The 23,875-nt window shown below is 29.6% G+C and overlaps 1 protein-coding gene across 3 annotated transcripts; it reads right to left on the bottom strand.

Moving 5' to 3' along the window:
- Nucleotides 1-606: 606 nt before the first annotated feature.
- LOC145743740 (A disintegrin and metalloproteinase with thrombospondin motifs 3-like) lies at nucleotides 607-22,961 on the bottom strand. 3 transcript variants are annotated; one of them, XM_082561774.1, is made up of 26 exons: nucleotides 22,852-22,961; nucleotides 21,921-21,951; nucleotides 21,196-21,755; nucleotides 20,717-20,846; nucleotides 17,656-17,748; nucleotides 17,399-17,529; nucleotides 14,621-14,704; nucleotides 13,038-13,188; nucleotides 11,607-11,712; nucleotides 10,587-10,736; nucleotides 10,238-10,370; nucleotides 9,609-9,722; nucleotides 9,011-9,156; nucleotides 7,747-7,919; nucleotides 6,974-7,107; nucleotides 6,702-6,831; nucleotides 6,295-6,381; nucleotides 5,254-5,429; nucleotides 4,568-4,719; nucleotides 4,207-4,329; nucleotides 3,920-4,127; nucleotides 3,200-3,341; nucleotides 2,679-2,896; nucleotides 1,846-2,333; nucleotides 1,650-1,763; nucleotides 607-1,586 (listed from the first exon to the last, which is right to left on the bottom strand). In XM_082561774.1, the coding sequence occupies exons 1-26, from the start codon at nucleotides 22,906-22,908 to the stop codon at nucleotides 1,388-1,390; spliced, it is 4,230 nt and encodes a 1,409-aa protein (XP_082417900.1). In that variant the 5' UTR covers nucleotides 22,909-22,961; the 3' UTR covers nucleotides 607-1,387. The 3 variants fall into 3 exon arrangements, with proteins under 3 accessions (XP_082417900.1, XP_082417901.1, XP_082417902.1); XM_082561775.1 differs by lacking the exon at nucleotides 22,852-22,961 and adding an exon at nucleotides 22,253-22,781; XM_082561776.1 differs by lacking the exon at nucleotides 22,852-22,961 and having other exon boundaries at nucleotides 21,196-21,739; nucleotides 21,921-21,947.
- Nucleotides 22,962-23,875: the final 914 nt, after the last annotated feature.

Here is a 23,875-nt window from a genome sequence, read left to right on the forward strand (position 1 = left end):
CCAAATTTAGATTTATTTGCTGAATAAAATATAAATAAAATTCATTTGCCCATTTTTAATTTGTAGATGCATATAACTACATAAAACAAAAAAGCGTTTATCTATAAAATAAAAATATAAAAATTTATGTTTTTTTATAACCGTGAATACAAAATGCTTTTAATCAAAATTTTAAAACCTAATGTTTATATTTTTTTTACAAAAAAACGAGGATTTAAAGATGAAAAATCGTTTTTTATTTGAACGAATCGTTATTCAAACTATGACGTCACCAGTTTGCAGGCAAGCGTTTATTTTAGTGGTTAAATTTTTAAAATTTGTACAAAAGGCAAAAAAAAATTTTTTTTTTATTATTTTGTAGAACAAACTAAAACTATTTTAAAATTTGCGTAAAAATCTTATTTCTGAATTTAGTTTAAAATTCTTTTTTGTATTTCATTACGCCATATACTTCGTTTAATTCTCGCAACACACTTAACCACCTAATTAATTTTGACACACATAAAAATGATATCCATATTAAAAACCAAATAAAAATATTTATTTTTGCAAATTTATTAAAAAATAATTTAATTTGTTTAAATATTAAAAAAAATTCACTATCGGTTTATGCTGAATACGATTAAATAAAAATCTAATGAAAAGGGCAAACTATAAATGAGACCAAAACTGTTAAAAGTGAAACTATACCAACGTACTGGGTCCAAGTGAATCACAATTGATTCTTTACATTATTTAAAAATAATTTACAATCATAAGAATTTGATGTCCAATCAAAATGAAAAAAAAATCCCTTTTTTTGCAATGTGCGAAGTTAAAATTCATAATACTCTATAAGTGGTTTTTAAATAAGGCAATAAATAATGTAAAATATCAACGACTCGTAAGTGTAATTTTAATATGGTTTATATCTGTACTACTTACTTTCATTTTTAGATATACTCGTAACGAAAACTTTATCGATTTTAAATAGAAAATATAATTTTTTAGAACAATAACTGAGGAAGAAAAGAATAATAAACTGTGACTTTAAAATTAATATATAACGATCGTTATTATATGTTTTGGAGTCTAGCTCCATCTCAATTACCCCAGCCATAACTTCTTTATTTTTCCAATGGTATTAAAATAACGTTTGATCCTTTTGGTTTAGTGAATTATATAGTAAAATTTTGATAAATTGTTAGCGCCTTAAGTTGCAATAAAGCCACCAAAAGCGTTTTAAAATATAAAGTATAAACGTATCGGTTTAGTAACATAGCACTTGTGCTTTTGGCCCAGCCATAAAGAAAATCTATTAGACAAGCGACGACTCTTGCTCGAGATATGACGTCACCAAAGGCACTTGACGTCATCAAGACTCATTCGTGGGAAACAACCCAAGCTATCAAGTCCCGTTTACCGTTAGATCATTGTTCGACCCGTGGTCCAAGTAATTTGTTAAAATAAAATACTTTGGATCTTTTAATGAATTTCTTCCGCAAAAAGATGTGGGAACTCTAGGCCCCTTTCCACCTAACCTATGAGCTCGACATTGTTTATGTGGAAAGATCCTGATATGTTTTCGGAGGTTTTTAGAAGAAGATCTTTAATATAAAAATAGGTTTATATTTCAAAACATAAAAAAAAAAAAAAAAATATGCACTTACCGAAATTGCGAATGGCACAGCTTTATGCAAATAACAAATTTATCTGGAAAACTACAATAAGAAGAATGTGTCCAACTGTTTTTTGCCTTTTCCCAACAACCAAATGTTGCTTTTCTAAAAATAAATATTATCACTTTAATACAATACTTTTTTGTAAAAAATAATTACGTAAAAGGACAAGATCATTAACCCTTACCTTCTTTTAAACCCACAGGCTGTTTCTAAGTCACATGGGTCCCATTCTTGTTGCTCAGAAACATAATTTGACTCGACTTCCCGGCGCGTTCGGTTTCGCGTGAACATTGTCGTTTTAAACCCGGTCACCACATTAGGTATAGAAAACGTTTCGTTTAAAGTTATTTCGTTGTCTGGAGCTGAGTCATCGTTAAAAACGTCATCGTCATCATTTATAGAGTCATAATTTTCCCCATCGTATTCTTCGTCGTCATAATCTTCATCATTAGAATCTGGCTCTTCCTCGTCCGTAAAATCATCATCTTCCTCCATAACGTCTTCTTCAGGATTGTTCCTTGTATCATCAATTACTCCGCTAATAACAGGTTCAGGTTCTGGGATGTGAAGAAGAGGAGTTTCAAGTTCTTCCGAGTCCAGCTCCGGATCAGATGTTTCGTTCTGGGAGATCGAGTACATAAAATTGTACATCTCCTCATCATTTGCATCGACCTAAAAACCGGAAAAAGAAATTAAATATGTTAGACAAACATTAAATTTAAAATCAAAATAATGTTATCAAATTACCAAGTTCATAATATTAGTTAATTAATAAAAGTTTTAAATTAAAACAAATGTTGATGTGATAATAGCTTTTACAATAGTGTTGAAACGTAAACCTTAAACTTTTTTTAAAAAGCGTAAAGTTTTTTTTTAAATTATTACAAATGTTAAATGACATAGATCGTTTTTTGTTTTTTTTTACAATATATTTTTTCTCCATATTCTCTTAAAAGGATATGTTTTTAACATTTTATCGTGTAAGGGTGTTATACACTACCGGACCGATTTACTTACATTATAGGCTGTTGAATTAAAATCTGGCGATGCAACAGCGACAGCTAGTGACTGCCCCATCAAAGGTTGTCCTGGCACTTCATTAGCGCTGTCATCTGGCACATAATTCTGACAACTCTTACAACACAACATTTTGTAACCCGGAAGAGCGCAGTGCAAAGTTAATTTTTCCATTTTACAAAAAATTGAACGGTCGGAAGTGCAGGGGTTTGCAGAAGCTGAAAAAATAGTTAATAACTGATTAAAAAGTTAGGATCACTTGTACTTTACGATTCTTAAAATACTTAGGACCGTAATGTACAAGAAAGAAATAGAGAGGACCGTAAACTACAAGAGAAAATTAAAGAGAACCTTAAAGTACGAGAGAGAATTAGTTAAAATCGTAGAGTACGAGAGAACCGTTAAGTACACGAGATCCCAAAATTATTATAAATAAATATTTACTTATATCAATATTAAATATTCGTTTTTTATTGTTTTATTTGTTTATATCTTAATATTAATAAAAATAATTTTTGTACCTTCACAAACACGTGTTTGGCAAGTTTGCATGTCAGTTGGTTTACGGCCGAGGCAACTTACATGAGCAGAAGACCTCGCTCTTCCCGCTGGTCTACAAATCACCTGTCTCCTCTGAAATCCTTGACCACATGAGGCTGAACACTAATATATCAATACTTTTTTTTATCAAGTCAACATAATTTCGTCAAAAAAATGTATACAGCATAATAATATGTTTTTTTTTTTACTTTTCCTTAAGGGGGGAGGTTTTTTATATTTTTTTGAGCGGGAAGGAGTGTTATATTGCGATGTGTTTTAGCTATCCGTGAAATTTGGGTTTCTTTTAAAAAAATTAAAAATTATTAAGCAACCTATCCAAATATATAACAAAACCTAAATAAAAAATATTTTTAAGGGCGAATAGTGTACCATTGGTGTGGCTCTAACCCGAAACCTTTCAGCCCGCAGTAACTGGTATACTACTCACTACCGGACTAAACAGAATATACAGCATATTTTTTTCCATATCACCTTAAGGTAATAGGTTTTTATATTTTTTATTGGGAAAGGATGTGGTAATATGGCGGGTTTGAGCCATCCGTAAACGCCAGACTCAAGGGCGAATAGTGTGGCATTGATGCGGCACAAACCTGGAACTTTTTGGCCCGCAGTCAGACGCCATGGTCTGTATACCATACTACCGGACTATCCAAACAATACAGCATTTTTTATAAACCAACCTGTGACCAAGCTCCCTTGCGCCACTTCGTGGGACACGGAACAGCGGCACAAATTTGTTGACTTTTGGGTTTTAATTCTGTACACGCTGCGTCGCTCACAATTTCAGTTCTACCATTCGGACTAGTTTGATGGCAAGTAATTTGTCGGGTTTGAATCCCTGCTAGACCACAGGAGGATGAACAATCACCCCAGTTTAGGATTTTCCATCTGTGTATTGACCAGTTAAACAAAATTTGAAAATGTCTAATTTTTTTCATGTTTTTTACATAATAAAAATTATCTGAACCTTGTAGTTGTTGTACATGTCACGTGACACTTCTTTCTTTCAGTTCTCGAATGTCGACCGGAGCATAATCTCCAATTTGACCACCCACTTGAGCCCTTACGCTTGCATCCATATTTTACTTTTCTGTTACAATTTTTTATTTTAAAATAAAAACTAAGTTATTTTTTAATTTTAGTTGTGATTTTTTATATAAAAATATCGTTTTTGCATATTGGTAAATACAATTTTAGATCAAAGTATAGTTTTAGTTTGCTAACATCACCGGCTTATCGATATGTTGTCACTAAGATTTTCCAACTATATAAAAGGTCTGTTTTATACATATTTAATAGATTAAACGCTTGTTAAATAAATAATATACTTGTATCCGTTTCCACATGTAGCTGAGCAATTTCCAATCCTTTTAATCGCATATTTATACTGATCCCTATTTCTTACATTATTGTGGATGTGACCATTAGTGACATAACTGGCTCGATATGAAAATCGAACACCACGTGCTTGAACCAAAACCTTTTAATATAAAATGGGTTTATGCAAAAAAAATGTTAATAAGTTAAATTTAATGGGTGTTATCACTTGATAGAAAGAGTGACTAACAGTAAATGCATGTGAACTTATAATTTGTTTTAACCCAACAGATAAAAGCAAATAAAAAAATGTTATGGTCTTAGCTAAAAAATTTTTATTTAAAATTTGTCTGAAAATATCAGTGATAAATTATGAATGGTTTTATCAGTAAAATATGTTTTTAACAGCGTTTTCAGAACAGTTTAAGCCGTTTCCAAAGTAAAAAGTATGTTACTTTATTAAAAAGATTTTAACCTAGTTTAAACCAATAATGTATATTCAATAGCGATACTTTTCAGCTAGGTTTCCTTAAAAAAACATAAAAAGTTACGCCACTCTATCGCTTCCCAGCGAATAAATTCGTTTTGAAAATCAGCCACTAGTTGTGCTATGGAGTAAGTTTCCTAATTTTATTCTGAATTGTGCGGTTTTCAATAACTCTGTCAATATTTACGTTTTTTAAATTAAAGAAATTACCATAACAATTGTATCCGAATTTGTTGGACCATACGCAGAAATGGATTCGATGTCGATAATGCTGTCGTAATTCCACAACGTTCCCACCCTGACGGTTTTGTAGGGAGTTCTTTGTGCGCTTATTCTTCGATTTCGTGCGTTCAGAAAATACACTCGATCATTTCTACTTTTCAAAGCTAAAAAAACAATAATTTATATTGTACATTTACTTTAAAAAAAACAAAAAAATTTGAATAGTAACATCAGTGTTATTTTTTGTAGAAGTTTTTTTTTTAAATTTTTCTTTTTTTTTTTCTTTTTTTTTCACGCACGTAACTTTTTAAAAAAAGCTTGTTTTGCAAGCTGTTGTTTTTCTTATCTGTAATCGATTAAATATGTCAATGACGTCATTACTACGTCACAAAAGACTGGTTCTCGTAAACCATCACCTAAAACTTGGAATCACTTACAACGATTCGCTGAAAATTTGAAGTGTTGTTTTAAAGAACAATGGTAATTTTATACATGTTAAACTCTTATATTTAAAAATTAACAGGAATTGCCTATACCATAGATATAATTTTTTTTATAAATTATTGCCCAGCAAACCTTAGAAAAAAACTAAATATATTTTGTTGTAATAAAAAGGCTTTAAAGTCAAATATTGCAGCTTGCAGCGATTTTTTTTACTGTCAAGGGTAATAGAAAGCTATCACAAAATGTCCTATTCAAATGCAATTGGCCATACTAAGTAGTGGTTTAAAACCTACTGCATATAAGCTTGGGTTTCTTTAAAACCAACCCAAAACCGTAGTTGGTATCGAAAACTAAATCTGACGTCAATCATTATTAGTACAGGTCCTAAAAAAGTGCTAAGGAGGCACAAAATCTAAGCCACAAAAGTTCACATTTAGTTTACATTTAAATCCCAATTGTAAAACAAATATATTTTTTGAAGTTCTTTTTAATTTAATAACATCGTTTTACAAAATTTGTTTAACTTATATATTTTAATAAATTCTACAAGGTACACAGAATATCACAAAGTAACTTTAAACTTACCAAAAACATTCGAGTTGTTAGACCCAGAGATTTCTTCAATAATTATTCGTCTTGAACCTTTTGGTATCACAAATAATTTCATGTAATCTAAAAAAAATTATAGCGTAAAATGTAATGCAAAAGAAAAGAAATCTAGAAAATTACATTTTTCCATTAGTACATAGTAGTCAAAACCCGACCCCCGATTTTAATTGTCGTAAAGAGGTTGCAACTCAAAACTTATTTGCTTGAGATAATTTACCTGGACACCACAAATGGCAGTTTTATTAATTTTGTAGGGCCATAAATTGGACATATAAATATATATATAGTTATGTTTAGATATTGTTTACTTAGATTCGTTATATTTAGATTTTCATGCATTTAAACCGATAAAATTATAATTTAAGTTGGTAACAAACACTTACTGTTAGTTTTTTTGCTGACCCTTTTAGTAATTGTTTTTTCTACTTGAACACATGATCTTCCATTCCCGTTACATACACCACAATCATCTTCCCGAGCGTTAGATCCAATTATTTTATCACAACCCATACTCTGTAAAAACAAAAAAATACTTCAAAAAATAACTTTTTTAGCAAGAATTTTATAATTATGATAATATATTTAATTTTTAAGCTTTTTTTTAATAAAAACCGTGGCTTATGTTAATATTTAAATAGATTTTGAATTTACTTACAACACATTCTCCTCTTATGCATATTCCATGCGGGTTTTCATAACTACAGAGTGTTCCATCCGCTACTATGTCAGACATGGACACTATGTCACTAGTTTTTTTCGACACGCAATACAGTTCACATTTAAGATTTTCTATTAACAGAATTAAGCTTTTATGTTTACTATAAGGAAAGTAGTATTTGATAAACATCTTACATATCAAAAATTTAAAATTTTTAAAATTTAATATTAAAATAGAGTAATTTCGATCTTATAAATCTATAGTATTCTATATTTGTAAGTAAGGTAATGAGAAATTGGTCTTGCTTATGCATCTTCATTAAATTTATAAACTATTCAGCTGTTCGTGACAGGCAAGTCGATAAAAACTTTTAATGTGATCATATAAAAACATCGAAACATGTAATATGTATAATTATACTTGTTCAACTAATGACATGAAGTTTACAATAATATAACCATTTTTTGAGGTTTTTTTTGGAGAAAATAAAAAAGTTTGATACTTATCTAAATTATTTTTAACAACGGACCCCACTGTATTATCACAAACAGATATCTTAAAATCATAAACAATATACTGTCTAAAACTTTGGTTATTTTATAGAATAAAATATAGATAAATTGACATATTTTAAAGAAAACCTCTGTATATTTAAATGTAATATTAATAATTTAATTTTAAAATAAATCAGAAAAATTGAGTAATATATTTAACTATATTTATATAGATTTAAAATATTAATTTTAAATAAGACAAATGTTAATACTTACGGTCGGAGTGCTCATAAGGAAGCCATTTATGTTTTTGTCTTTTATAAACTATTTCACTGTTCCTATAAGAACATTGGTCAGCTCTAAAATCGTGGCCACTTGGGCAAGGTCGTTTGTTGCACAAGTCGTAGTCAACATTCTGTCCAATACAATCACTACCACCATGGGAAGGACTACAATAAATAAATAAAGCAAAGTTTAATAAAATTAGTATGTAAGTTAAACAAAATTGTTTTGATTTAATAAAAACTTTAAAATGCTAAGAGAGTTTTGAAATTTTGCAAGTGACCATATAGCACGTTAGTATGGTTGACACTGAATTACAAAATGCCTTTAGAACCTTTAAAAAATGTATGTGGTACTTACAATTTAATTTTTAAACAATATTGGAAATAATGAACACCAAAAAAAACAGGTTACCATATTTTTTTGTGTGACGTAGAAAGTACTAAGTTAGCTTAATGAATGTATACAACATATTACTTTCTACGTCATCACAAACAGGGGTTCCCTTTTTCTTTTTTTAAATTAAATCAATTTTTTTTAAAAAAGGTGTATAACTTAAAAAGTAAGTAAAATTATTTGAAGTTAAAACCATTTTTGTGTTCAGTGACAACAACTTTCTCAATTTTTAAATAAAAAATTGCTAATATAGGACTTTATGGAAAATGAAAATACTGTTCAAAAATTATTAATACGATAACTCCGTAAGATTTTATATTAAGTAAAAATCAAATGAGTTCAGACAGTTGAACTACCAAAAAATATCACACACTTCTTTTATAATCTGTTTCGAAAGTTGTTTTTATTGGAACTTCTTATCGTTGCTATCAATAAACACTCAGCCATTAACACTTAGTGCGATTCTCAATCCGGGCTTAACTAACAACAAAGACACAATTCACATTTTCGCCAGCGATATCCGCGATTTAATGCAGATAAATCGTTCAAGTTTAAGCATGTAATTAATTCCCATAACATTTCCATTTTTTCTTGTTATTGAATTTCGGAAGTTGTTTATTTTTGTGGATTGTACTGATAACGATTAGATGACTTTAATTTTGTTGGTGTTCAAAATTACAATCAAAAACCAATTTAAAGTATTTTAAATTTTTAAATTCGCAAACCCAATTTAGTAATACACAAATTAGCTTTCACGCAAATTTAAAAATATATTTTCTCCTAATCATGTGTATGTATATATACCACCCATATTTAATCTAAAATAATGAACAAAAAAGATCGCAAATATGCTTGTACTTACATCGGGTTGTTACACAGACGAGTTCTGTACTTGACTCCGGTTCCACACGATCTTGAACATTCCTCGTAAGTGCTCCAGCCTCCCCACTGACCTGAAATCGCGCTGTGACGTTGGTCACGCCATACACAGTGTCCTTTAAAACACCACTGCAAATATATAGAAAAAAGGAACTATAAAATAAAACAATTTTAACCAAAAACATTTCTACGTCCTTTGCTTTCTATATGTTTTTTTACATTTATTTGTTTATTCTTGATGTGGGAAGGTCGACTTTACGACCTAAATATAAAGTAACATTAGTTACTCCGACCCAGTCTCGAGTTGTTTTTGGCAGTTTGGGATATTATAGATTATAATTGCCCGATAATTATGCTGCTGTTTAAGAATTGGTCCAGCAGGAGTTTATAGCGTCGTACCCAAGGGCACTACAGTAAAAGAGCAGTGGTTATCGAACCGAGAACCTCATGTAGTGAAGCCAAATTTTGATTATTATAAATGACCATAAAAAAGTGTCCCTGTTTTAAGTTAAGTATTTTTTTTAAATACAGTGTTTTGAGATTGTTTACCCAATTTTAACAATTAAACAAAGAATATTTACCATATTGTCATCACATTCAGTTCCATCAACAGGTGGACCTTTCTTGGTTTTACAATAGAGTGGATTGTCGTCGTGACTACACCACAAAGTTTTACAAAAATTTACTTCGCGAAACTAAAAAAAAATGAGTTACAACATAATTTATCTCTATTAGTTTTTTTTTGAATCCGTAATAACATATCCAAAATAATATATTTAATTTTATTATAGGTTTATGTTTTTTTTTTTAATTTTGCTAAAACACAACTAAATTTAACTATGGGCAAAAAAGCGGTTATCGTATATAAAAATGTGGTGATGTCACATTAATTTAGTACATGAATGCAATCATATTAAATTAATAAAAAAACTTGCGTGTAATACTTTATTAAGAATTGTATTACGTAATATAGAAATGTCTATTTGTAAATATTACGTTACGTTTGTAGTAATTTTTAATTGTATGACAAGGGTTGTACTAAGGTTAGCACATTACCTCTTAGCTATATAAAAATCAAAAATAATGTTTAACGCGCGCAAGGTTTAACACAATTTAATAAATTATTTTTTTTTTAAAAACGTTAAAGTAAATTTTTTTGAAAAATTATAGATTTAAAAAAATTAATTTAATTTAATTCTAAACTACTTACCGCCGTACATCGTTTGTAACCCTGGCCAAAATCAAATCTACATTGGTCATCAAGTGAGTACGATACCCCAGGGTAAAGTGGGGTAGGGCCCCAGTTTGGAGTATGGGGGTCGTCATTTAGGCAAGAATATTTTCTAAAAAAAAATAAAAAAATTGATATGGTACTTTAAAAAAAATGAGTCAGGCCCCAGTTTGGGTTGGTGACAGGGTCGGGTCCCAGATTGATTCGGGGCCGGGGTAAAGTGAATTCGGACCCTAGTAAAGAGTGTGGAAATCGTCATTTCAGCAAAACTATTTTCTTTAAACCTAATAAATTTGTCTTCCTTAAAATAAAAATTATTTAAAGTTACCCTTTAACCAGATAAGAATTTAGTTCTTGTCTGCTACATCTCGACCAATGATATCGATGGAAAGCAGCTTGTACTAGAGGTGCCATGATCGAACCCATGCTCGTCTCATCACCACATGCATTTCCATCACCATCATGATCCATACCTAGACTGTTAATTTTTAAATAAAAAAAAGTAGTTAAGACTTAGTAAATAACTTTAACTTAATAACTAAATATTGCAAGAAAAAAATAAATGCCCCTTTTTATTAGAAATATCACACGTTTATAATGTTTGAACAAACCCTTTATCGTTGTATAAATATACCTAATAAACTAATTGAGTTTTGTGATATTTGACCATTGGCGCAAATTAAAACAAAATTGTAAAAATTCAACAAGCGTAGATAAAAATTTGATATAAAAAGCAAAATTTTGCCGCATCTGATAAGACATTATTCTAAATTGTATAAAATAATTACCAATCTTCAATATTTAAATAAAAATTTACATGCACTTTAGACCACTGTTAAAAACATATAAAGAACTTTATTTGTAACTATATCGTAACAACACGGATATTTTGACTTTTGCAAAAAAGGTTCAAATTTCCGTGATTAAAATCTGTTTATTTGTTTTATGTAACTTAATCATTAGATAACCGCCCCCAAAATGTCATTAAATAATTCGGATTCACCGAGCCAAAAATCTGAATGGCAGATATCGTGATATCTTTTTAAAAATCATATTACCAAGAATAAATTTTAAACCTTATTAGGTAAAACATAACCTAGCTTATAAATATGTTAATATTTTAATTTTTATTTTCGTAGGACATTTAAATTAAATGCAAACGCTAAACAATAAACATTTTACAAAATAACTTTGTTTCCTAAGTTTTTGATTTCTAATTTGATTTTTAAGAAAAATGAAAATTGATTTTGTCATTTTTTCTCGTTGCATTACATTTTCTTTATTTTCATTGTTGCGCGGAAAACCGAAAAAAATATATATATATTAGAGATTTAGTGAATGAACTTACACGTGTCCGGTTTCATGGGCGACCACAAACGCAGAAGAAAATCCGTCTTCATAATTCAACGAACAACTTCGTAATGTTTCACACATACCAGCTACATGAGCATAACCTGAAAAATAAAATTTTCATAAATATTATTTTTTTCATCTTTTTTGTGCGTAGTTAAAAATATTTAAGTTTTGAAGCCTAACAGTAAAAAACAGGTATTTAATGCTTTACCATCTAACAAAAATAACCTATACAGTACTAGTAATCAAGTCGCGAAAAAATGTCGCTTTAAAGAATTAATATTACATCCTGAATTGGCCAAAAAATAAAACTAAAATTAACACTTCAACTATGATTTAGTTGTTCGGCCTATATATACATATAAATATATACGATAAGTTATCCTAAAATGTTTTAACATTAGATCATTTAAAACAATAGGTTTTAAACGATTTAACTTCAAAAACTGGTTGTTGATTGTTTGTGTAAATAACTCATGCCACACGTAATTTTTAAAGCGTTTATAAATCAAATAAACTTAAATAATTTTCCGTCAAAAAACCACAACAAAGTTCCACTTTAAAGAAGTTCAAAAAAAAAACACCAAACTTTAGGCCAAGTGTGTTTTTTGTTTTCAAGTTTAAAAAATCAAAGTTTGGGAAATCGGAAAACGTTAAAGGTGCAATGATGTGAATCAAACATTGGTTAAGTTTAGAATAGATTGTTTATACAGGATTAGATTTAATAGGAAATGGCCACGATTGATGTTTTTCAAAGGTTTTGGGTTTTGGTTTCGGAATAAGCGGATAAATAAACGTCGAATTGACTTTATTATGTAATTGTCTGTTGTTATAATAGTATTTGTCGCGTGTTAGTGTTTTAACAAAACATAATATTTTAAATATTTTTTACACCAAAAGTTTTAATCAATTTTTTAATCTATAAAACACCACAATATTGTAATTTTCCTATTAAAATCACACCACATTACATTGAACCTTATTAAAAGGCACAGCGTAAACTTATTTAACCTGTATAAACTGATTTACCATTTTAAAATGAAAATGTTTTTTCTAAGTAAAGCAAAATTCCAAAAACAGGTAAGTTTTTACTATTTTTCAGAATCTGTTTTAGGTTATTTTGTATTGGAAACAACACGAAATATCCAAAATGAAAATCATCGTTTTTATTTCATGAAAAAATGTGTTGCTCAAATATATCTACCCCTGTTTTAATATTTAAATATTCATAGTTAGTTAAAACAACCAATTTGTAAATTACATATTTTAACGGAACGCTTTAATCAATTATAAAACCAAATTAAAGTAATTTACAATTTTAATTAAAAAGGGTTAACTACAGTAAAACACACATCAAATTTATTTAAAAGTTAATCCTACCAGTCGATAATTAATTTATTTTAATTTTAAAAATTAAAAAAATTACCAGCTGGTCCAAATCTTCTTCTTGTTAGAAAAATAGAGTTGTCGTAATTTCTTCCATGAGATTCAGGGTCACTACGTTGCATGTCATGCGACCATTTGCAGACGTTTTTAAGACTTGCGGACGCATTTTCCTCTTGAATGAGCATTGTAGACTGAAAAAAAATAAAAAGTTGTAACCTAAAGTTGGATGTGTTTAGTGGTTTAGTGGTCAGAATACTCAGGTTTACTACATGAAGTCCTGGGTTAGATCCCCACTACTCTTATACTGTAGCACCCTTGAGTAAGGCACACTAAAGGCTATAAATTCCTGGTGAGCCAGTATTTAAATAGAAGCTTAATTAACCGGCAATTTTGGTCAATAATTTCCCAAACAACCAAAGGCAACTCGAGATTGGGTCGAGGAAACGAATTAAGTTGAAACCTTTAGATTTAATTTAAAAGTCTTAGTTATTCACTAAACTGTTACCAATTGGTTAATGTGCGATTCAATAAAAATCGTTTGTTAATCTAAAGTAATTTCTAGGAAGCGAATCAATTTCGAAAGTTTTGTATACATCACAATAAACATGACATTAAACTATTCAACGAATAACAAAAATTTTCACGACAGTACAGAGCTGACGAAAATTTAAATTTAACAAGTTGTCGTCTAATTTTTTATCTATAACATTAGAGAACAATAATCTCTTTTATAATTGGAATTTATAGTCTACATATTTTAATGTAAACTGCACAGAAAAAATCAAAAATCTTGCTAATCTTGTTTCTTGTAAACTTAATTAAAATCTGTAAAGCTTTGATATGCCGTAAATCAATAAATAAAAAAAAAATTATACCTGTAGGGACTGTTTAGTCACAATTTTTTTGTTAAAAAGTGCCGAAATAAACAAAATAATAAACTGAAATCCTGTGGTTTATAACCTTAGGCAAACAAAAATTAATAATACCGCTGTAATTTTTTCTGTGTTTTTTGTTATTTAGTGAGCAAAAACGAAAAAGTTAAATAAAAAAAAGCTAAAATGTAGACTTTTTGAAATTTAACGCCATTTTCAGGCGTGGGAAATTAACTTAAAACGACGAAATTTTTCTGTTTTGGCGAGACTTAATATTCGTTCGTTTGGCAATCCATCTACTTTGTTCATACTTAAAGCAGGGTGGTTATTGCACATATAGTTTCCTTTATAGGCTGTAATTACGTACTACTAATCAGCGAAACAATGGCCCATTATTAATAAAAAGACCAGGCCACGGGCGATCGGTTTTTGTTCGATATGTTTAGCTGTTTTGGCACCTGCGCGTTTTATTCGACGAAATTTAAAATAATAAAAAATATTTATAATCGATGTTTTAAAATAACCTCAAAAATTAAAACAGTTTTAATGGATATTATTTTATAATTTTTTGACAAAAGTCGTAATTTTACACCTAAATATTTGCCAATATATAATGAACGCCAAACCTTTTAAAAAGACTTTTTAAAATTAGTCCATCCACCTTGGATATTAAATACAGTTAAAACATAACAATGTCTTTTTTAATTAACGTTTTTAAATTTACAGGACGAAAATAAAAAGTTTAACTTACCCTTACTGGGTCAAGTTGGTATATTGTAGCAAGAACAATATTGATGTGTTCACCCAGTGAACTATCGTGATATATTTCATCCACCTTTAAAAATAAATTAATAAAATAAAACTTTTTTTAGTAAGGTAAGGGTAAAAAGAAGGGGGTTTTGATATTTGTTAATTTAATACTAAACCTGAACTATAGTTGTACAAGTTTTCAGCAAAAATAAAACTACTATCTGCTAAAATCGAAAATACACATGTTTTAGTGGATATGTTTATATATCTATATTACAGACCATTACTTAAACGTGTTAAATTATACCACAAAAATGATAGTTACGGAGAACCCAGTAATTTTAATAGGTGGCAAGAGATATTATTACGCACTTTCAAGGGGCCTTTAACTGCATATACACCATGCTTAATTGAACTGTAGTTAGATCGAATTTCAAAACATCAAAATTTTGCTGGATTTCAAAAAGTCAAAAGTCGAACCGAACTAATTATTTTAGTTTTTAAAAAAAAATCATTTTGCAATGGGCTCAAATGGAGATATATTTTTTTAAATGTAAATACGTAAAAACAAATTCTGATCCAAATACAAAATACCCTAAAAAACGAATTGCAAAAGATAAAAAGAAGTTGTTTTATATATCTTTTTACCCAACTTATAAATTTAAATTTAATTATTTACGCAAAATACCTTAATTCAATTAACAAACACCTAGATGGCCAGGCGAATGCAATGCAATTTAGAAAAATTTTGATTTGCAAAAAGTTTTAATCTAAAACCAAAAACAACTTAAACTAAAAAGGTATTTACAGTTAGAAAAAATTACTATAAAAATATATTTGCCATATGTTTTGCATGTAATACTAGAATAGTGCAAATGCAGGTATATCTCGGTGGCTAGGTTAGATTTTAAAAGCTAGCGTACAAATTTGTTTGTTTTTGTATTTACTGTTTACGTTTTCAGTTCCGTTCTCGGGACAGCCTGATGACAATGGTTCCTTTGCTTGATAGCGAGATTAAACCGAGAAAGTTTGTATGCAATCAATATTTCAGCACGGCCAGTAAGTAACCTTTTTTGCCAAAGCGCGAAAGCGATAGAAATAAACACGTTGGTAAATAAATATTAACGCAAATCTGGTATTTTAATGTTTTAGTTTAACACTATATTTGTAATTTTCTAGTCGAATGTTTAAATTTACCAATCAATTAATGGCAAGTTAGGTTTTTTAAACGCTTATAAATCTTTCGATTTTATCATTTTGAAACATAAATATTTTTATCGCACAAATCAAGAAGAAAAATGAAACAAAGAGTTATTTTGTAAATTTAAGCCCAAATGTTTATCATTTTTGCTCTGATTTTTATCACTAAAGATTATGTTTAATAAGACTTAAGTTTTATTCTGCAAAATAAAACAAGTAGGTCAAAAGGTAAAAAAATAGAATTGCAAACTGTGAAAACTGTTTTATAAAAATTTTATGTTTATCATTTTATAATCTTAATTCGTAAAACGGAAGTAATTTGTTGATACCCTTTCATATTATTGATGACGACTTCTTACAAAATGCGATGAGTCAAAGTTTTTGGTCGGATTTAAAGGGAAAAAAGAGGATTATTTGCTTTTGCACTCAAGCAATCAAAATTCCACCTGCTGCAAACTACAACAGGACCGACTTGGGGGGTAATTTACAAGAGCCTTGCAAAAACCCAATGTGATTTTATTTTCAACAACGTAAACTTGTTATTGTTTTCAGTACGATAACTTGTTCGCCTTTCTACCTTGAAAATTCGGCAAAAGAATTTAATTAAAGAGCTTGTTATGTTTGAATGCAATTTGTTATATACTCTAAAGTTTAAGATCGTGACGTAATCGGTTCTAAATCATGCCAAGGTAAAACCATGAATCATCTAAACCCTCTGACGTCATGTGACATAGAAAATTTAAAACGTCAATCATTTTAAAACCCAAGGATTTTTATCCTTCCTGCAAAAGTTTGTCAAATAAATCCAAGGCATGTTAAATAGGCGTAAAAACCTCACTAATTTTGCTTCCTTTTTGAAAAAAATTGAATTGGCTTAAATCCTGTTTAGCAATTTAAGTTGTCGTTAAATAGTTTTTAGCGCCATGTTTTATGCATTTGACTTTGCGCATTCTGTAGAAAAAGTTCACATCATTTAAATGTATATTTACAAACGTAGTTGAAGGTTTAATAAACAGATTCAGTAATGTGTATTTACATTAAACTATGTTTAAAAATTTAACTCTAAAAATAAACGAAAAAAACGCGCCCTTTTCTTTGATAAACCCCGGTTATTTCAGCAGTACAACAAGCCGGTGCTATGTCAATCGTCAATCTAGTTGCATGTGGGTGTTCTGCCAGATAAAACGCTGACATTGTGCCAATGTTTACAATGACGTCACTCATTAAGTGGTATAGCCCATTTCTTTATACGCCTTTTTATGGATGTAAGGAGTAACCGAGGATCACTTTTTAGCGTTTTTATCCAACTGATATCGCAAAGCTATACTCTACTGAGAGATTGCTTTTAAGTGTAGTTAAAAGACTGCCGCGGTTCACTGCACATTTTTGTCATATACGTCATAAGTTACGTCATAATACTAAATATCGGTTGACAGAAAAGGTAATTGGCATAACGATCTACTAGAATGTGGGTTAGAATTAATTATTTTTTTAGGGAGGGGGGCTAAAATTACACGGGCAACTTATAGTACAAGATATTATTTAATTATTTAACAAAAAAAATTTAAAAAACACTTACGATATTGATAAGAGTAAGCAAATAATTTTCCACGTGTTCTCGCCCATGAAAACTAACGACCTCACTGTCAGCTATTAAAAGTATTTCCATATTGTAATCATTTCTTTTTGCATGTCTTCTGGATCTCTTAACTGTTAGTAAAAACACGATAATTAATATAGATAATAATATCTAGATTAATGTATGATACTTATAATTTTTAAATACAGTTCAAACAATTATAAATAAAAATCAGTAAAAAATTTTGAAATGTTTACTTTTATGTTGTGAGAGAAAATTCTCCATTGAATTTTCCAAAGAGGATTCCTGGGGTTCTACATTACGTTTTGTTTTGCTTAATTTTTCCATACCTACAAAAAATAAATTGAGAATAATTTATAGTAGATATAATAATATTTTAGGTCGCCATATTTGTGATATACATAGTTGTAACAAAATGTATTTTAAATTAAAAGAATATGATAAAAAGCTTTTTGCAGTATTTAAACTTGTAATAAATTTGTGCGCTGTGTAGTAAACGTATGCAGCATAATAATGCACTTATTAACTAACTACACAACAATATAATTCGAGGGCCGACTGTGATTCTCGTTAAAGCAGGCAGGAAATAAAAACATAATATTTTTGTCACGTGACGCTGAACAGCTGGCTTGTGCCTCAGTGTAAAGTTGCGCAACAAATCAGGGCCCGTGTTTTAGATCCAGGTGTAATTTTCACGACAATATAATATACAGGTGGGCTAAGTGCAAACCAAGTTTATAAAACTTGTATTTTCGAAATGCCACCTAAGTGTGTGTTATCATACAACATTATGTAGCTTACCTATAAAAATTGTGACCTATTTCTTATGCGTTTAATATAAATGCCTTATTATTTCGATGGAAATTCAATAACGATTCAAAAACAAAAGTAGGTTTGCCTTAGATTATCACAAAAAAAAATTAAAAAATACTTGAAAATAGTAGACGCCCGGTTTTATTATTTCAGTAAAATCAGAATAAATAATTAACATAATCCCACGTTAATATTTTAATTATGTTATATTACAAAATCCTCGCTTTGTTTTTTTTTTTTTTACCCAAGTTCAAAATTTAGAAAACCTAAAAAAACAACTCTTGACTTAAAAACAAAACAAAAACATCAGAATCGAAACTACGACAAAAAGATTAAAGAAAAGTCGCAAAAGATGTAACAGTTTAAGCGTTTGGATCGTGAGCTTACTCAAGGGGGGAAATGGTCGGGGTCAACTGTGCCGTGGTCTGAAGGAAACCTCGAGGTAAGCTAAATAAAACACATTGTCGCCACATCAATTGTCCATAAACATCAATGCACATGGGAAGGAAATAGAAGAACAATAAAAGTTTATTTACACAATTGCACAAGTCACTTCGTGTTAAGGTTACGAATCCCTAGGTATTTAGAACGGTAAAGTTTGACTAAACGGCATAAACTCTAAAACACATAACTTTTATACAGAAACTCGATCTTAATTGGATATCTGACATAATAATTTATATTCAACATCTACTATTGGTAAATGATTAGTAACAATCAAAAACTGATATAAGATGCGTTGGGGATTCTAATGTAAAAAAGAAAAATTACATATTGACATCTTTAGTTAACTTTAAAACAAAGTAGACCATAAAAGCTAAGTCATGCGCGCTTACGTTAAATGATGCCGCATATTGTGAAGTTTGCCAAACCCACGTTTGAAACTGATCTCTATAACCGAGAAAACTAACAACACGCAAAATGATGTACTCAAACCAGAAAGTATTCGTTGGTGTCACCGCAAATTTAAACGCCTTCTTAAATTACAGTTTTTTTTAATTCAAAAAGTATTTCGGCTCTTTTAAATAAACACAAAACTGTACGAAAGAAGTCGATAATTTTAGCGCCAACTACAAGAAAATTAGTCAAGACCAGCGTTGGTTGACTCACTTTTAAACGACTTCTCGCCACATTAAGTTTACTTAGATGTATAATCACAGACATGATCAATATACCTAGTGTCTACGTACAACAATACCGTAAAAATATTTAAGTTTACCGTTACCTTAGCACAAACACGATTTTATAAACATCATAATACAAAATAACAATTGAAATACCAAGTTTGTATTATTATAAATATTCAGTAATGTTTTTGATAACTAATTTCAATAACAAAACGAAAAGTTAAAACACTTAATTAAATACATTTAAGGGGAAACTTAGATAATATAGAATTAAAGAGTTTATTGGGTGCTAAAAAACGACAACTCTGGTCAGGGCAATAATCAACCAATATACGAAACTGATTTTTTAACGACTTGCAGTTAACTTGGCCGTAACCTGACATTTTTGCCTGGTTACAGTAAATTACAGCCCTATTTCGCTATACACAAACAATAAAGGAACGGATTTGAACAACACAGTTTGATTTCCTAATTAAAATTGTGCGCAAGTTTTTGCCTTCAAAGACATTTTTGCTCGCGTGTCAAAAATTGTTTAGGGTACAAGAGGTATATTTGTTCACTTGTTTAGTAAACTAAATCCCAATCACGCAGTAAATACCGCACAAGGCGTGTGTACCTTTTAAAGTGCGGGTAAGACGAATTGTATAATTAACTACTAACTGTTGAAGCTCCCACGCTGCTTAAAAAACATAGCCTTGATCGTTTTGTTAAGGCGTTATCTATGTAGAACAGGTAAAATTTTAAAACTTTGTTTCACTTTAACACATTTTAAAAATTTTAGTTATTTTTTATAAAACAAAAAAGCGGTAGTCATTTTTTTATGAGGTCTTTGATTTCATCGAAATTACCAAAACAACTATACTCAAGAGATCGATTAACCTAAAATTAAACCCTTTCTATCAGACATAGTAGGCGAATAAAACAGTGGGCAGATAAATATTATGTAAATTTACAATTAAAAACGTAAGTAAAACGTTTTTTTAATTTAAGTTTAAATATCTACGAAAATTTTGTAAACCATAATAAACAACCGCATTTAACAATTTGTAAATTGCATAAAATATTATTCTATAAAACACTGACAAAAACACAAAGATAAATACTTAAATGAGTGTTAGCCAAAGAAGTTTAAACATTTTTAAACAATAACACTTTGTTTCGTTTTGTAAATTTTCAAAAATACTCCTGCAAGTTGTCAAGGGGGTACACATGACATTTTTAATGTGATAATATGTATAGTTTACAAAACCGTTCAAGCCAAAAGAAGTAATAATGTAATTATCAGGAAAGCCCACCCACAATTTCCTTATTTAAGAACACAATCTAATCGGAATACGAAATTAAAAATCCCACTTACGTTTACCAATATTGGTTGAAGATGTAGCCGATCGTCTATAGATCACGTGCCGTTGTGGTAGACCAGAATCAGTTTGGATTTCAATAGGTTCAATGAAAAACTCGTCTACATCAGTTTGAATAAAGCCTGCCTACACAAATCAACCGTATTTAAAAAAATAGGCACACTTTAGGCCAAAAAAATAATTTTTACTTATTTTTTTAATTGTATATAAATAATAAAATTAATATAAATAAAACTAACAAAAAACACAATTAAGCAAACAAATATGAATTCAACGATGACTCATTTAAGTTGGATAAGCTATGATTTAAAAAAAATTATGATTCATGATTTATAATACGATTGATTGCATTTATGTCTTGTTTTATGTAATTCAACGTCATTTATTTATCAAAAACAAATTGATTTAAATAAAATTTTTATAATTTTAAAAACAGATTAAAACGAAAAACAAGATAGTTAACTACAATACTTACCAATCCCTCGCAATTGCTTAAAGCAACCGTGGATCCCGGTCTGTGACGAATTTTTCCCGAAAATACACATTCTGGTCTTAAATCTTTTTCCACTCGCCCGCCGTCCTCAGTAAAAATCACAGACTTTGCCCCAGGAGCAATTAGTCGCTTTTTTGACTCAAGTCTCAAATGTAATTTCGAACCGAAAACCGACACATTAAAATGGACAACGTTCGTTTCCATATAAGGGGTAGCGCGAGGCGCTATGCGTCTTGAATATCGCTGCCTTGCGCTTTCCATATCCAACTCTTCGATACTTTCACTTTCATTAAAATATTGCATGTCGTTGCTCACATCAATTGCACCACCTGATCGCCTGATAATATTGCGATGTGACAAGTCAACATTCAACTTCTGATATTCGGGCTCTTTATTAAGTGAGCGTTTTCTTCGCTTTTGAATATCCGAATTTTGACTGATTGACATTGCATTTTTGATATCGTGAGAAAGAAATTGACCGAGTTCGTCGACCACTATAGGGTGAACTATTTCGTAGTCTGAAAATCTTATGTTCAAATGTTCTAAAATTAATTCACTCGTTTTAACATCAAAAATTTATGTTAAATAAGCTTGTATTTTATATTAGATTGTTAAAAAGATTAAAATAAATTTTTTTTAATTTTATTACTAAAATTATAAACTCATTTTAATTAATATTGCCTATATATATGGCTATTTAAATTTACCTGTTGTTGCTCCGTATAAGTGTGCAGATAACTACAAAAAAAATTATTTAATTTAAAGCACGAAATTTTAAAATAATAAATTTGCAATGACAATTATTCATTTAAATTAAATTATTTTTATTTTATTTTTACCCTATAATAAAGCCTTTTATTTTTATTTTATTTTTATTCCTTTAATCATATTTTTATTTTTACCGCCTTTAATAAAAAAATGCTTCCAAATCGTGTTAAAACAAAACTGAAAATGTAACATGGCTTATTAGATTTATAACGTTAAAATTTTTTTCCAACATAACACTGCTAAAGAAAAGGTGTTCAGCATATGCATATACCTTAATTCGCCAAATGAATAAAACAGACACTTATATTCTGCACTGCTACTTTTGTCCTTCAGTTTTATAACCTACACATTAATCACATGTCGCAGAAACATAAAACTTTGCGTATTTAACTATCAGTATTTTGAAATTACCATAACATATATGTCTGATGTTATAAAATTATTAAAAAATGTTGGATGTTATTGTGTTAGTTGCTTAATTTTCCAGCCTGTACGACTCGCCACAATTGTTTATGCTTTCTTGTGATAACTGCATCGCATAAATATAAAAACACTGTGTTTATGATACTTATTTGAAGATTTACCAAATACAAGGGTTAAAAAAACACACATTTTAAATCCACGTTCAGCTAAATTTACTTCTAATTTGTATTGCACTGTATTCAAAACTGTTCTAATTGCAAAAACTAGCCTACCTGTTTATACAAACGCATAAAATTTAATTTAAATTTTACGGTTTAATTTTAAAATCTATCAACTATGGCTATTAAATTCTAATCTGATTAACAATATTTAAACTTTTTGTTTTACATACTAAGCCTGTAAATACATTTTTAGTTCATGTTTAAAAATGCAACGTATTAACTTTACCTCAGTCAACAAAGTGGCTAGTATTGCCGTAAAAGAAATTCGGATTACCGCTGTCATCTTGCTTTTGGTCTCCTGCTTAAGACAGCCACTAACAACGATATTTGTCGAAGCCTGCGTTTTACATTCGCCGCCTCTCTCGCTTACACCGAAAAGATAATTTAGATGAAGTTTACGCTTGGTTACACAACTTTTTTTCGATAGGTCATCGCAATTAAAATGCGCAAGCTTTATTAGAACAAGTGTTTTTGCAATTGTGCAGTCGGATAGTATTTCTCCTTCGAATGTGCTGTAGATGTGTAATTATAAAGCACTCGTTATTTTAAGCACTCGCGTAATATAAGTATTCCACTAGAACAGTACAATTTTTAAGTAAGTCTCCAAAAGTAAACAGGTAACAAAATTTAACCTCAATTCTAACTAACAGAATATGCAACGTGTTTAGGCAATTATTTTTGTTATTTTCCTTCTGTATATGTTTTATGCACGTAATGCTTATTTATAAACTTAACTGTAAAGGTATTGTCATATTGACAGAAAAACTACTGTAAATACCGCGCATTGTCATGTTACAAACCTAATACAAAAATTAAAAAGGAAGAAATAATATGTTAACTAACATTTAATTTTTGTATACCAAAACAATGGTACTTTTACCCGAAAATTTAAATCTTAAATATTTTACATTGTAAAATAGATACAATGCCTTCAAAAGACTTTTACACGGAATTAAACATTTTCACATCGAATTGAAAAGTATATTTTACTTGTGACGTCAAAAGGTCACGATAGCCTATACCATTTAGATAAATTATAGGTGTTAAATTATCCAGCCCACTCTATAGGTAACATACCCGTGTCCAAATTTTTCGCTAGAAGTCGAGTACCAAAGCCGGTGTACGTACTTTGTTATTGCTAATTATGTTTGATGACCTGCAAGCACTTAGTTCAAAATAGAATTGAACCATGCATTTTTAAGTTAACAAAAATAATTACACATTAAAGAAAAGACCGCACACGTTATTTT

This window comes from Corella eumyota, chromosome 2 (genome assembly GCF_963082875.1).
Source record: "Corella eumyota chromosome 2, kaCorEumy4.1, whole genome shotgun sequence".
NCBI classification, from domain to species: domain Eukaryota; kingdom Metazoa; phylum Chordata; class Ascidiacea; order Phlebobranchia; family Corellidae; genus Corella; species Corella eumyota.

Bases quoted from the DNA above. Each gene is read 5' to 3' on its own strand.
- LOC145743740 (XM_082561774.1), bottom strand. From the start codon at position 22,908: ATGACAGCGGTAATCCGAATTTCTTTTACGGCAATACTAGCCACTTTG. The intron at 9,157-9,608 runs GTAAATATTCTT...ATATATTTGCAG, and splicing joins CTGAATGTGATGACAATATG to TGGTGTTTTAAAGGACACTG. The intron at 6,382-6,701 runs GTAAGTGTTTGT...AATTTTTTTTAG, and splicing joins GGTCAGCAAAAAAACTAACA to ATTACATGAAATTATTTGTG.